Here is a 16,316-nt window from a genome sequence, read left to right on the forward strand (position 1 = left end):
AAAGTAAATATTTATTCTATTTAAATGAGCATATCAAATTTCAAGTAAATCCGCGTATTATATTAAGTAAATTAATTTAAATCATTACATTTTCTACACTCAACTAAATATTTCATGAGATAGAGAATACTATTTATTAAATAAAATCATTGTTTTTGTCAAATAAGAAATCCAATTTTCTTTGCTGCAAAACTTATATCTTAGTAAACATATTATAGAACTAAAGTAAAATTTTAAATTTAAAATTACCTACTGTTTAATATTTAATAAATACCTAAATTAAAGAAATGCATGTTTTAATTTGTTTATCATTTTTTTAATTCAAGTTGATAAGCAATTAGGAGCCACCTAATGAATAATTTTCTTGAGTAAAGTAATATTTTTTTTTATTAAGATATTTTTTATTAGTGTACATAAATTTCGGTATTTCCTTGTTATTAACGGTGTAATCGCTACACTTATGTAATTTTCTACATACTCTTTTACAGTGCAGATGTATATCGCGATTCGGCGTTTCTCGGGAGATGCGGTTCGCTTCGTCGCTTCGTCGCCGAGGCGACGGTATCGCGCGTCGAACGGAACGGAGCCCGCGAGGACGCGAACAGTCGTACCGGGCTGACGATTCCGAGCGGAACCGAGCGGGGACAATGCGAACGGGGAAGCACGGTGTCGCCTGTTCTCGCGGGCGAAAGATTCCGGTTTGCGCGGCGTCGGCGCGCAAACAGCCGCGCCAATTAAATCGAGTTATACACGTACGTATATCTTCGCGTTCGACACACCGCATGCGACTGATAAGAATTGAATTCTTGCCGGGGCCAGTGATTAGCGCAGCGGGTCTCCGCCGCATACTCCGTCGTACCGCCACGGCACGCGCTGGTCAGCACGGCCTAAGCTCGGATCTGTACGGCCCGCCGTTCCCTCCGTAAGGCCCGCGACCACCCCGACGAGGGTCCGCCGACCACCGAGGTCTCGCACGAGCACGGAGCGAGTTTACGGTGCGTAAGAAAAGTTTTAGAATTTGTTCGCTAAATCAATCCCTCGCGCGATAACGTCAATCCGTTCAATCTCTTTTCGCTTGAGCGCGTTCGCCTTGCCAAAACGGCAACAGGTGGTCGTAGTGAACTCAAAAAGGATTCCCTCCTTTTCAATTTCTTCACCCGTACAGCACACGAATGTTGAATCGACATCTCAGAAACGTTCCATTACAACGTTGTTGTATCAATCAATGTTACGAAATGTAGCTTCAACGTTGATATTGCGAAGACATCCGATGTCCGCTGAATTGCAATGTCTTGTAAACGTTACAATTCAACATTCATTGAGTTAACATTGGTCGCGTTTGGCAAAATACTTTTTACAACTATTGGAAGCGCTGAAATTGGATTATTCCTCTAAAACAATAATCTTAGCTCAGAAAATTTCTGACCGTTGCAAAAAAAATATATATATTACTTATCCTAAAGAGTGTTCAGATTGGTGGCATAAAAGCGCGAGTTCTTTTTGAACTCTCAAGAATACTTTTAGAGCGAAAGTGGGATAGCAAAAGAATTTATTTCATAATTTGAAAATAAAAAAAATTCTTTTCGGATCCTCTACGCTACGTTGCCTTTTCCCCTCGTTTTCTTTTCGCATATTCACGTGTCTTGCTTCGGACGTGGTAAAGTGTAATACAGTGTAATTTAAGATCGCGTTTTAGAGCGCTTCTATTGGTCTCCAGTTTATCGAGCAGTGTGGACACTCTTGCGATTAAAGATTAAATTCGATTGTGAAAGCTATCAGTAGCGAAGAAACCCACAATGCGATATTGAACGTTTAAAAGTAAGATACGTCGCGCGAGCCCCGGTAAAAAAGGTTTCATGCATGAACGTGAATAATGTACAGAATTATATAAAAATATACATGAAATATGCCCATACTTATTTTTAACACGGTATATTTCTATATAATTCTATATAATTTTACACAGTTCTATAACATTTTGTAGATATATACATGCTTTTACACGAAACACTTTTAAAAAGGAAAAATTGCTGATTAATAATTATACATAACTTCGTACAATTGTACACGATTATATATAATTAAAAATAAGCAATTCTCACTTTAAAACATTTTTCATACGAAAGCATTCATATAAATTCATATAAATCTACAAAAGTGTACAGAACTGTGTAAAATTGTATAAAATTATATAGAAATGTGCGTATGGACATATTTGATGTACACTTTTATATAATTCTGTCTAGTTATTCACGTTCGCATATACATGAAACTTTTTTTTACCGGGGCCTGATGAATTTTAAAATAAAACGCGTGACACGGTAAAAAGCGACGCGAGCATTTGTCGAATGAACAAAATAAAGATTGATAACAGTGAATTAAGCGGGTGAGTATCCACTTATTTCCGCAAAAAAACACGCACACTCAAATTCGAGGTCGTAGTTTTTATTTCCGTAATGTAATACTGTGATGCAATGCCGCGTACACGTGCAACTTCAAAAAATAACATTTCAAAATTAGCGTTACCGCGTTATCGACGTGCACGCTTACAAACTCTTCGCGTCGCGTGTCTCCTGCCTCGCGAGTCCTTTTAAACACTCGCATTAGCGTCATTTTCTTTAGTTTATTTGTAATTCGTGCTATAATTTAGATTAGAATTCCCTCTGCGTAAAAAACATTTTCAAAGTCGGAACATGTGCATATGTAAATTACATGCTAAAAGACACATCGATACGTATAGCTTATGAAATTGCAAGTGGATAATATCGTGTTCTGAAATCTGACGTGAGTTATAGTCATTTAAAAGTGGCCGTCATAAAGCGAAAGACCTGTCGCAATTTAACATAGTAATTAAGATTAATTCGCATAACCATTGCACTATTTTCTGACATTTTTGGTTCAATGCAGAACAGAATGATACTTCTTGATAAGTAAATGTGAGTACAAGGATATATTATTCATATTGATTCTCTGTATGCATAAGAGAGTGCATGAAAATATATGAATCTATGCGGGGAGAAACGTTTTTAAATTCACCTTGAAAATTATGCGATCGTGGGACAACGTGGCATTTTGAAGAATTTTAGTTTTCTGAAAGTTTACCATACGTTTCATTGGTACAAAATGTATGGAGGAAAGTTGCCTATCATGAGATAGGCTTCTAATGTGAGATAGCGGGTTTTCAACGTCCAAATTCAATCACAAATCTTTTTTTCGCGACGACTGCACGATCCAACAATGAATTTTCCACCAAACAGATTTCACTTCAAGAGCAATAAATTCATGGTGGAACCAATAGATGATGCTTGTTCATTTAACAGAAACCTCGCTATCTCGTATTAGAAATTTGTCTCATAATAGGGGACTTCATTAATTGTAAGTATAATTGCTAGTAAAATGTATGGTGAAATTTCAAAAAACTCGTAAAGTTCTTCAAAATGCCACGTTGTCCCACGATTACACGATTTTCAGAATAAGTTTTAAGAGAAAATTCTCTCCGCGTACAAAGGTAATTAATTAATAACCAGACGGTGCGCGACTTCGCATCGAGTGTTTTCCTTTTCTTGTACATTATCGCAATCATGAAATACGCAAGATAAGGGGAAAATCCGCAAGCCGACAATTTAGTCGTCGCGATTTATGCGTTCTGGTTAATAACTCGTGTATTAATAACTCGTAATTTCGCCAGTAAGCATTACTGTGACGTTAACGCGAGACCGCATTTTCCGCGCGATGAGAGTCGGCCGGCGCGGCGTTTCGACGAATGGAAAAACCCGACGAAACGAAAATTATGGATGGCACCTCGGATATACGCGTTGTTACATAAGAGACCACACGGATTGTTATATAAATCATTTTTGACGCCATCGACGAGTTTTAACGTTGAAATATGCGTTGTTCAAGCGCGAGAAACGTGTCATTTAATTGCCATTTAATAAGCGATCGCTGCGCTTAATTGGTATATTTGTTGATTAAATACATGTTCGCGAGGTCTTTGCGAGCACATGTATGCTGTAATGCGAAAAGAATGTTAAATGTTTAAAATGATAACAAAATATTATAACTTTTTATGACCCTCACACACACATACACACACAAAGTTCCCTGTGTACAGTATTGTATTATATAAAATTACCTACTTCTTTTGAATACTAATTTTAACTAATTCTGGCATTTTATTCATTAAACGTACCGCAATTATAATACATCAAGTTCATTAATTTTCTCTCTCTCTCTCTTCTTCTGCCTTTAGATTTACTTATTTAAACATATGTGTATGTAATTAGTAATATAAACAATCTTTACTTTCAACGTAAGCGTACGACTGGTAGCCCGATAAAACATTGTTCATGCATGAACATAAATAATTAGAATTACATATGTATGGAATATATAGAATTATAGAAAAATATACGTTAAATATGTTCATACATATGTTTACATTGCATATTTTTGTATAATTCTATACAATTCTACACAGTTCTATAAAATTTTATAGATTTATACATGCTTTTATAATATATAAAACATTTTTAAAAAGGAAAAATTGCTCATTTATAATTGTAATACCTTGGTACAATTGCACACAATTATACATAATTATAAATTTTTACGTGAAAATTTTTTTTTATAAAAGCCTGTATAAATCTATAAAATTACACAGAAATGTGTAGCATTGTATAAAATTATTATAGAAATATACAATGTGTAAAAATGTGTATGGACATATTTGATGTATATTTTTATATAATTCTGTCTAGTTATTCACGTTCATGCATGAGCGATTTTTTACCGGGAAATGCACATTAATTTTGATTCAGCAATTTTTCAGAATAGCCCGAACATCTTTGAATACAACATTCCTCGGTATTGCACATCACTAACGCATTTAGCATTTAGCAAGATAAGTGCAGGATAACGAGAGTCGTGAATGCGCTTTAGCGATAAGCTTTGCAGAAATGATGTGCGTAAGCCAATCAAATTGCGGAATCGAAAACCCAAACCTTTTGTTACGTTATTTTTTTTATCTTATACTGCGATGCCATTTTCAGCAGATCGAGCCTAAGTAACAATTTTCGATTATTCACATCCTGTTTGCTCACAATCAGATTCCTAAGGTAGTATTACCTTATCTGTTTGCATAACGCGGATACAATATTTTCTCGAGCTTGGAGAAATGTTCGCGTGACAATTTCTTCTTCGAATCGCAACGTCCACCCATCGCGGAGTATAGTTACCTTTTTTTTTTCAATTCGTACGACTTCATAGCGCGCCGATTAGGCGAATATGGCCGCGTAATCAAGGTAATAAAGTTTGTTAATACCTCGCGGAATCGTGTTTAATCTCATCGACGCTTAAAACTTAACCCTTGGCACTCGACGTTATATCTCATTGCCTATATCGCATTGATATCGACGTGCGCTCGCGCGATAACATTGCACAATAATTATGTTAGCGTTTATACCGAACATTTATAATGTTGCAAGAGTTTGCATCGGTTAAGAGGCATAACAGTACATTTTTGTACCTTCAACTACCGCTTACGTTATGAGAGAAGCGCAATCAGGGATTATCATTTCTACTAAAATGGTATACTAAATCGCATCTAGAGTAAATAGGGCGCGGACGACACATTCTTGATCAAATAAAAAAGTAGCTCGAATAGATGTGGAACGGATATACCGTATCGATTTCTACGATATCTACGATAATTTAAGAAGCATACTGTTGTAGGGAAACATTGACTTTGCCCGATTATCGTGATAAAAAAAATCGGTAACTGTGAAAAAATCTATTCGCTTGAAGCTGAATGAATGTACGCAGATATTTAGCGCAAATACGAGCCTGTATACGGAGCGTTGTTTACTTTGGCTTACAATTAGTGCGTTTCAGTTATACGTAAAGCAATTTATATTATCCGACGATGCTTGTACTATTAAACGACCTGTAAAACTGTAACATCGCAGAGCGACGCGAACATTGAGAAAAAAATCTTTGAAAATTTTTTGTAAAAATTTATTTCAGTGAAATAAACATTGCATGCCACAAATAAATTGTCAAAGACTTTTCTCTCAGTGATGCAAGTCTGCGTCGGCATAAAAGAGAAATTTCTCTGGATTCAATGAGGATTAATCGTGTTACACTCGTGCAAAAGGTGAAGGTTCACGATTTTAGATAACACAAAATGACATACGGGCTACATATGTGGAGGAATGATAAAACTATACACAAAGAATAAGGTTTCTTTGGATTTAATATTCCTGTTTATTTGATTGAAATTTGTTTCATTGAAACAACGTATGCTTATACCAAACATTATTCGTGTGAAACAGTCTCTATTATTTGGAGGAAAAGACACTATTGTTTGAAGTGACATCTTTCAATAAAATAATTACCCAGACAACACGTATGTCTAAAAGGCATCTTTAAGATGCCTTTAAGTCACCTTTTAGGTATGTATGTCTAAAAGACGACTTGATGGGTATATTATTATATTTGGCCAGGCATCTGTAAAGTTCGGCCCTGCCACTATGATTAGACCGCATCAGCAGACGCAGTCTAATCATCTAACGGTCCATTTTTTATAACTGAACCAAGAAGACAAGAGAGCCTCTGGGGACCAAGGCTGCTTTCGCAAGAAGATCAAAATGATCCAGATTAAAATGAATTTGTGCTATGATTGGTCAAATCTGAAATTTCATAGCATCACATTGAAATTTTATTCAATGAAATTCCAGATTTGACCAATCATAGCACAATGTCATTTTAATCTGGATCATTTTAAACTTCTCGCGAAAGCAGCCCTGGAGACCGAGCTCCAGTGATGAGGATGAGTCAAAATATGGTCGCAAAAAATAACACCTTCGTTGATAACGTCAGAAAATGACGCGTCGCGCTACGAGTCTTTAAATCAAATCTTATATGTATTATTTCGTTCTTGTGTGAACAGAGTGTTTTGTCGAATTTCTGCTAGATTGACAAGAAGAATCAGCATCGATTTGATTGATATGCACTGAAATTGTCACGTTTTTACATCACGCACGGCTTACGCAATCCATGTTGTTATCTGAATACCGGAGCGTGGAATTATATCTTGTTTCGTTATCGTACACTAGTAGGTAATCTGAAACGTCACGTGTTCATAGATATTAACTTTTCTTTTTTTCACGGCAGCTTCCGCGTAATTGGACGAGTTCCCCTACATTTTTACACTCCCCTCGCTATTCTGATAATTTCCGTGCTTGACGGAAATGTACAACGCAATAACAATCTGCGTTTAATTAAATAAAACGAAGAAAATAAGATTGACTACTTGCATCGCTGTACATATATGCATCAGACGTCATTTTCATCCGAATGTAAAACAAGCATCTGCAACTCGTTAAAATTCACGGAATAATGGAATTTTGCACGTTTCAAAATCTTTGTTATCTAACGTTTAATTTTTGTCCAACAATTCTTTTTCCATTATGCTTCACGCAACTGCCGTTCATTATTTTTTATGATCTTTTTCTGTTCGTTTTTTTCCTCATTACGGTATTGCATAATTTTATATGTGGTATTACGAAGCGACGAAAATAAAATTGACATCTTGCATCGCCGTGTATACACTGGACGTAAATTTCATCTAAATATAAGAAAGGCATCTGCGATTTTGAACGTTAAAATTTACGAAACTTTGCGCGTTGCTAAATACTTGTTATCTAACGTTTAAACCTTTATCTAATCAATTCTCTTTCCATTATGCGTCAGGCGACTACTTTATTCATTATTTTTTATGATTTTTTCCGCATGTTTCTGTCCTCGTATACTGCATAATTTTGTACATGAACAAAACTGCAAAGCTTGTAGTCGACCAGACTGGCAAAGTTCCAATAATTTATTTACGACGTTTCGACCTAATTCCAGGTCCTTATCAAGTAACAATATTTAATATCGAAACGGTTGTTGTCGGAAAACATGAGAAGTGCATGAGCTTGTATCAGCAAATTCATGAGTCAAACTGAAAGAAGGGTGAAAAGTCAAACGATAAAATTGGTAGATAGTCAAAGGGTAAAGAGCAGAAAAATTCAAAAATGGAGACCGAACAACTCAAGAACTCACATGGTTCCGTCATCAAATAAAGAAGTGAGCTCTCCGTAAGATGTAGAGGTTCATGTTAGGACTAACAATAAATTACAAAGGCAATATAAATAGCACAAGGTGGACCAACAACTGAACAGACTTAATAAAATTTGTACATGAAATTATTCAATAATCGATATACGTCTTTTGAGACGGTCCAATCACAGTGTAAAAGTAAAAAATGCAGAACTTAATAAATATAAATTTGTGCAAATTTTAGCATATATTTTTAAGTGGCTCGTAATAAAATAGATAACAATTTATGCAATTTGTTTTGTTGCCGAAAGTATGTCCACTTATTGTTAGCAAGTATAATGTAAGATGTGACATTATCAATTATCTATGTTATCTAGCGTTTATCGAATGTTCAAGTTGAACAAGTAGATATGCAAAGGTAGGAATTACTTAAAATTTTATATAATATTAAACGCGATGGTATAAGATTAATTATATTTTTGCGAGATATATTAATCGCGCGATCTATGTAGCTCGCGATAAATCTTCAATATGAAACCGAGTTGTCTGCGTATCAAAGTAGGAATTCACAATGATATGATTGGTATTATATCGTATGAGACACGGAAAGATTTTTAAATTCAAGAAATTGACGTATATTCTCTTGTAATGTAATGATCATTTGAACATTATTTATGATTACGTATATTATAAGTGTTAAAAATTATGTGTATATATATCATGATATCTTAAGCCCTGTGTCCACAATGTTAAAACTTGGCCCAAGTTCTAGTACCGGGAAATGTGTAGCCAATCAACTTGCAACTTTTATGGAATAGCTAAAAGTTGATTGGCTACACATTTCTCGGTACTAGAACTTGGACCAAGTTTTTAGCATCGTCGACACAGACCTTTAGATAAATACGTATAGGTATATAATAAGAAATGTATAATATATACTTGTAATATGTCTTTCATATTTGTATAATAATATAATAATATAAATGTAATATAATATTATAATAACATTTTATAATATAATGAATATGTTATATAGATTTTATACAGTATTTTTTCTAACACTTATAGTGTTCTCGCATGTGTGTATTGGCCAAATAACATTCTAAAGTTAAAAGTTTGAAACCGACTGTTATTTTTATAAACAAGAATTATTATTTCGGGAGAATGATTTATTATTCTGTATCATATATCTTAGAAATATTGTATTAAACCGACACCATCGGATTTCTCCATGTTGATTTTGGTCTCTAGCTTCCTAGTAAGCGTAAATTTTTCAAGTTCACCAGTTACACTGCTTACATTTGTATTATATTATACATGTAATCTAGAATGCTTTTTCGTCGAAGATAAGGGTGTACGAATATCAAGCAATGAGTAACGGCTAGCATAAACGCACTAAAATAACAGCACGAGAGGTAATGTTTAGTCAGTGTATTTGCAGTTGTATAGATTGTATGGACACATTTTTCGGAACTAGAGCTTGGACCAAGTTCCAGCATCGTGGACAACAGGCCTTTAGAACTTTTCATAAGTAAAAAATTCAATAAATTAAATTTATAAATAAACAACAACGAACGCTAACGTCGAATCGACGCCAATGGAGTCGAAATCGCTTTCCAACTGTCAAATAATTAAAAGTTTTGGAACTTTATTTTTTGTATTAAATAAGTTAACTTGGCAGTTCTCTCCTATAAAATGTTAAAAGTACTCGGAACGTCGAACGTAGTAATTTATTACAAAAAATGGAGCTCCAAAACTTAATTATTTTCAAAAACTGACGGTTGGAACGCGGTTTCGACCCCATTTGACTTACAATGTTCTCGCTGGGATTCGGTTTTATCAAATAGGTATACGACGTGCATTCAAAAACAACTCGAACGCAACTTTTGTTTATACAAATGATGTGCATACTATCGTTTCCTAATCTTGCACCCAACACGAGTACCGAAATTCTGCGCGGGAAATTTAAAAAATTTTAAAAAGACTAAACAATGTCACAGTCGGTATCCTCTATCTACTTCCGTGATGCGTAATTAATATTTACCGCCGCCGGTAGATGTCAAGTGTGATTCCAATGTTTCATTGTGGACAGGGTCGTCTTAAGCATTGATACGCCCGTGTGCCAGCCCGAATAATTGCCGCCCCTCCCCCCTCCCTTGTGCTGAATTTAAATAAATCAAAATTTATTTTGTTAAATTGGATAAGGCGGGACAATTTTCTTCTTATAGAATCAATAAATAAAGCAGTTCTTTTTTATATAAAGCGGCTTCTCTTTTGACATAAAGCGCTTTCTCATTTGACATAAAATACAAGTATCCAGTGAAAGATACGCCGACCTCCTATAATCGACAAACGGCAGTCAATTTTTCGTGTGATTATATGCATTGTAGTTTCCTTACATAATCCGATATCTTCAAATTGTTCTTTGGTGATAATTTAGTAATAATATCAGTCAACCTTATACTTGAAATACTAATTTTAGCATTTCAAATTTATTTTCAATAATGTTTTTCATAAAGGATTTTATATTTGTCAATTTCTAGTTCTGGAAACGAATTTGAAATACCGCAACGTTACTGGGTCGCAATATCTTTAGATACCGTTTTGATGCCTTGTTTCCCCGCAAGAATTTGAAAAGCAAGGCATTGTTGTATTCTATCAAAATTTTTACTTTCGACAAAAATTTGCCGCCCCTTGTGTCCTGCCGTCCGTGTACGGCGCACGCTCTGCACACGCGGTCAAAACGGCCCTGGTTGTGGGTCTCTTTAACGTCCTTCGGCACTTTTTACAATTGAAACGAGACAAACGTATCGTTTGGCCGGCGAGAAAAGAAAGAGCGCGAGGTGTAAAAGGTGCAAAGTAGTCCAAGGAGTATGATGACGGAATGACTTTGATATGTTGACTAGTGCGTCGTGAGTAACCGTGGTAATCGACACGGTTATACGAGCTGGAATGTCAAACCGATAGGCTGTCGCATTTCTTTGTTCGATTAGAGTAGCTTAAAAGGGTTTGCAAAATGTCGACGGATTTTGTGTGGGACGCCGAAAATACGGCAGCAGCATGCTCCAACGTACGTAATTCTGTATTCTTCAGCACACTCTCGGCACCTGCTTTGTCCATTTAACATTCTAGACGCTGGCGAAATGATGCTACAACAAAGTTTTTGGACTCTCATTTTCTCCTTTGTCACAATTTTATCCTCAAAGCACAAAAAGAGAATAGGAAGAGATTTCAATGCATCCCGGATAGCACACATAGCTGTATGAATATTCTTCTGGAGTGCAAACATTCTTAATTTCAGAATATTCTATAAATTATATATAGATTGTTACAATTAGAACGTTTTTAGAATATTCGTCGTAACGTTTACAAGACATTACAATTCAGCGGACATTGGGCGTTTTTGCAATATCTTTTCAACATTGAATCTACATTTCGTGACATTGATGCAGTGTTGTAATGGAACGTTTCCGAAATGTTGATTCAACAGTTGTGTGCTGTATGGGTTTTCAATTTCTCGCCTGTGAACACCGTTAGCTAGCAATTTGCCATGTCCCAGATAGCACACATAGTTCTATGAATATTCTTCTGGAGTGCAAACATTCTTAATTTCAGAATATTCCATAAATCGAATATTCTATAAATCTATATAGATTATTACAATTAGAAATCGTATATTCATAACAAAGAAGAACGTTTTTAGAATATTCGTCGAGAATGTCTTTGGAATATTCGTCTAGAATAATTTTTTAATATTCATCCAGTTTATGTATTACACCTTGTTTATCGTGTAATATACTTATCTTACGCAAAAGGCAGAGAAACCTGTGATCCTACCATATATAACTAACACGCCATATTCGATAGATTATTCTATTCACATTCGAGAAAGATTTATAGTAGTGCCAGTCGAATGTGCCACGAACATAAGATAAATATATAAAAATGAGCTATGAAATGTTCCAAATATTCTTGAAGGATATTCTTAAAATGTTCATAGGAGTGTCTTGTGCTATCTGGGATGAGGCAGTGTCAAGCAACATTTTAGGGAACGTCATTCTCGAGTAGAAGCTATTTCTGTTCAAAATAACAGATAGAATTAGATTACGTTAGATTACATGCAATTTCTATGTAAATTAATGAGACTCTTATTTGTCTAATGAAATCTGATCATATTTTATCTAATATTTTAAACAGGGATATCGACTACAGAATATTCTATATAAGTTGACTATATAGTTGATTTGAAAGATAGCAGTCACGAAGTGTTTTATAGAAATAAAATTGCCTTGTGCTCCAAATTGTCTCGCAAGAGATAGATTGGAAAGTTACGATTCAGTATTACCATTGAAATGAACGTTTCTTTTCCAGACCGACGAGAGTACGCCGCTATTGTCAGCGAGCGGTCAAGCCATGGCCGAGAAGATTGGTATCTCGCAGCAGACCTTGGTCTCTAACGGGCAGATTGGTCAGGCTAAGAAGCTCCCGCAGTACCTGGCGGGCATAGCGGCGACGCTCGGCGCCCTCGCCGCTGGTATGGTGCTCGGTTGGACGTCTCCCGCCGGTGAAAACGGGGTGAAGCTGGCCGCCACTTACGGCATACCAATTAGCCCGACCGAGTTCTCCTGGATAGGCTCACTCACCACTCTCGGAGCGGGTGCGATATGCATTCCCATCGGCATGCTCGCGGACTTGATCGGGAGAAAGACCGCCATGTTGATCATGGTAGTTCCCTTCACCCTTGGTTGGCTACTCATCATCTTCGCGGAATCCGTACTCATGTTCTATTTCGGTAGATTCATTACGGGCGTCAGTAGTGGAGCCTTTTGCGTGGCTGCCCCGCTGTATACGTCGGAGATATCCGAGAAGGAGATTCGCGGCACGCTCGGCTCCTACTTCCAATTGATGCTCACCATAGGTATCCTGGCCGCGTACGTCCTCGGGGCCGTGGTCGAAAATATGAGACATCTGTCGATTATCTCCGCGATCATGCCATTGATCTTTTTCGCGGCGTTCTTCTTCATGCCGGAGACGCCAGTGTACTACTTGAAGAAAAATAATGAAGAAGCCGCCAGGAAAAGCTTGCTCAGGCTTCGTGGCAGTCAATATGACATCGAAACAGAGCTGCAGGAGCACCGTCAGGCACTTGAAGAAAGCAGTCGGGGCGCTACGTCGTTCGCAGTTTCGATCAAATCCAAGGCCACCAAGAAAGGCTTTGTAATCGCTTATGGGTTGATGCTCTTCCAACAAATGAGTGGCGTAAACTCCATCATCTTTTATGCTTCGGCCATCTTTACGAGATCCGGAGCCTCCATAGAGCCCAATGTAGCTGCTATCATCGTAGGTGCGGTGCAAGTAGTATCGGTTTTCCTCGGCACTCTTGTCGTCGATAGGCTGGGTAGGAGGATTTTACTGCTGGCATCGATCTCAGTGATGTTCCTAATGATGCTGATCCTTGGAGTTTACTTCTATTGTATCACGTACACCACTGCATTCGACAATATCAAGTGGTTCGCGATTATTCCGCTCTGCATCTTTCTCGTACTATTTTCCTTCGGCTTTGGACCAATCCCGTGGATGATGATGCCGGAAATCTTTGCGCCGGAGGTGAAGGGAGTCGCCGGGAGCAGCGCCTGTCTATTCAACTGGCTCATGGCATTTGTAGTCACTAAATTTTACACCGACATGGTCTACGCCGTCAACGACTTCGGCACTTTCTGGATTTTCTCGGGATTCTCCGCCGTCGGCATCTTATTCGTTTACTTCCTAGTTCCGGAGACCAAGGGCAAGACGCTGGACGAAATACAAAGGGAGTTGAATCGTTGAACAGAAGTCGATCAAGTATTGGCCAAAGACTTTTGACGAGCGGAAGAATATGAAATTGTACATATTGAAGCGCATCTTATAGTTGTATATATGTATACTAACAATAAGTTACAGTACATAAATGAAGCGACGCGTTTTATAAATTCTGTACATTGTATCGAGCTCGTATCACAGCATGAGCATGTATTTTGTACTCGTGAATGATCGCAATGTTATTCAATATCCACACTGTCATTTTATTGTATCATAATGCTATCTTTTAACCCTCACATGGAGGATTTATCAATTGAAAATTAAAAACAAGCTATATTTTGCCTTAATAAGTTGTGACTGAACAAAATATATTCCCTTTTAACGTTAAATCAGGACCTCTAGATATAAATCGAGTAGAAACGAGAACTCCAAATTATTACTTAGGTCCGAGCAACCTTCAGCTTAGTTCAGCTCAGTTCTCGTTTCTATTTGATATTTCCTTTTCTTTTTTGAAATTATACCAAGCAACAGTATCATACGCTGAAGGAAACGCCCTTCCTAAATTTGACAAAATTGTAGTGCAAAATGCCACTAAATCTACACCGTCTTATATTTATATGCTATGTAGTATGTACCATAACTTTAAAATGATTCGTAAACATTGCTAGTCCGTCTACCTCTTGAGGGTCCAAAGAGGCATCAGCATTTCGTTAGTCATATTTGGTGATTTTATTATATTTTAAGACTGACTCTTGCTAAACTTGTATTAGATTTCTATCGACTATATAAACTACTTTTTAAGTTAACATTATTATTATATGCATATGTCTAATATTTATTTGCCCACTGCAAATAAATCTGTTGATCGCACACTTTGCCTCTTTCTATAAAATATAAGCGACTCAACCCCTACGTTGTCATCCTGCACTAGTACACTTGTCCCCGCGTCTCCGTAAAGTTGTTTTTAGTTGCTTCTTTATCCGATTTTTTATTATAAACCAATCTTTCATGCATCATTTCTCACGTTTTCTCACAGAGGCCTACATCTTGCAGTCCTAACAAATATTGATCTCTGTACATAATATTGTAAATATTAAAAAAAAAGATTTCTACCGACAAAAGTTAGATAAGCATGATAGACGATAAAGATTGGATAAAAAATGTGGACTTTACTTTGCAATTCTTATTAATATGTATACATTTTATCGATATACTTTAATTAATATTTAAGAAGATTTTATTTCTTGCATTCTAAATCTACCATGTTAAATCTTTTGCACTTTAATATAATACATATTTATATTGAATGACCAACAATTCTGTAATAAACCACTTTATTAGATTTGGAAAATATTCCAGTTTTCACATTAACCGTGTTTACATTAATGTGTTGGATCTGTTTCAAACATTTACATTTAATTTCATATTCGTGTTCAGTATAAAAAAATCATTAAAAATAACGAAACTAGATGTATTTCTTTTCTAAAAGGAAATGAGAAGTGAAAGGATTAAATGATATGTGGAACGTAAGATTTGTCCAGTTTTTATTTGCTATAAAATTGTGTTAAACATTGTCCAATTTTTCTACCACATCATATTTTATTAAAACTTTATATTTTTATCAGACTTTTGTCGATATTATTGTTGTCATAAAATTTTATCACCGACAATATTTGCAGGAGACTCTTTGCATAATCTGCTCTCGACACGGACTTGACTGTGCGAAGATACATACTGATTTAAATATGTCAAATGTCAATTGTCAAATTGTTAGACATTATAGCTCCTTGGATTACGCATTATCCTAGTATATACAGGGGTGTCTAAATAAAACGCATTCTTTCGAAAACATTCGAAAATGCTGTTATTTAGAAAAAAAATTAAAGCATTTAAAATAATGCAATATCGAGAATACACTTCTGAGGACGAAGTCGCAAAAATATATTGATATTTATTCAATTAAGTAAATTACTTTGTTACTTTGATCAGAGACTTTGGTCGAGAGATAATAAATGATCGATAAGGTAATTATTGATTATCTTTTCATATATTTGCGGAATTAAATAACGACAAATACTGTTTTCGTAAATAGCACATGGTCGTTAAATAAAGTAAAAAAGAATTCATTTTTTAAAATTCCTTACAAACTAGTGCAATCTTTTCAAAATAAACTCCTAAAACCTCCTTTCCAGTTATAATTTTTGGTCGAGAGATAATAAATGATCGATAAGGTAATTATTGATTATCTTTTGCTTCCTCATAGAGGAAGCTTTGTTTTCGTGAAAAAAATTTTTTTCCAGTTTTCTTTGGGAATATGTTTAAAATGTTTTAAAACGTAAGAAAAATATATTTTTACAAAATGTCTGTATGTGTGTATGTACGCTCATTCGAATGTTTGTGGTTGCTCTAACTTCCGT

General features: G+C 35.9%; 1 protein-coding gene across 3 annotated transcripts; it reads left to right on the forward strand.

The window, feature by feature from the left end:
- The first annotated feature begins 584 nt into the window (after nt 1-584).
- LOC105569361 (facilitated trehalose transporter Tret1) lies at nt 585-14,771 on the forward strand. 3 transcript variants are annotated; one of them, XM_012025776.1, is made up of 3 exons: nt 585-752; nt 820-995; nt 12,472-14,771. In XM_012025776.1, exon 3 carries the CDS (start codon nt 12,514-12,516, stop codon nt 13,924-13,926), a length of 1,413 nt encoding a protein of 470 aa, XP_011881166.1. In that variant the 5' UTR covers nt 585-752; nt 820-995; nt 12,472-12,513; the 3' UTR covers nt 13,927-14,771. The 3 variants fall into 3 exon arrangements, with proteins under 3 accessions (XP_011881166.1, XP_011881165.1, XP_011881164.1); XM_012025775.1 differs by having other exon boundaries at nt 585-995; XM_012025774.1 differs by lacking the exons at nt 585-752; nt 820-995 and adding an exon at nt 10,962-11,170.
- Nucleotides 14,772-16,316: the final 1,545 nt, after the last annotated feature.

The sequence above is a fragment of the Vollenhovia emeryi genome, unplaced genomic scaffold (assembly GCF_000949405.1).
Source record: "Vollenhovia emeryi isolate VEMERY1.0 unplaced genomic scaffold, V.emery_V1.0 DF939124.1, whole genome shotgun sequence".
Lineage (NCBI taxonomy): Eukaryota > Metazoa > Arthropoda > Insecta > Hymenoptera > Formicidae > Vollenhovia > Vollenhovia emeryi.

Coding starts and splice junctions, on each gene's coding strand:
- LOC105569361 (XM_012025774.1), top strand. CDS start 11,117: ATGTCGACGGATTTTGTGTGGGACGCCGAAAATACGGCAGCAGCATGC. Junction 11,171..12,471: donor CGGCAGCAGCATGCTCCAAC/GTACGTAATTCT, acceptor TTTCTTTTCCAG/ACCGACGAGAGTACGCCGCT.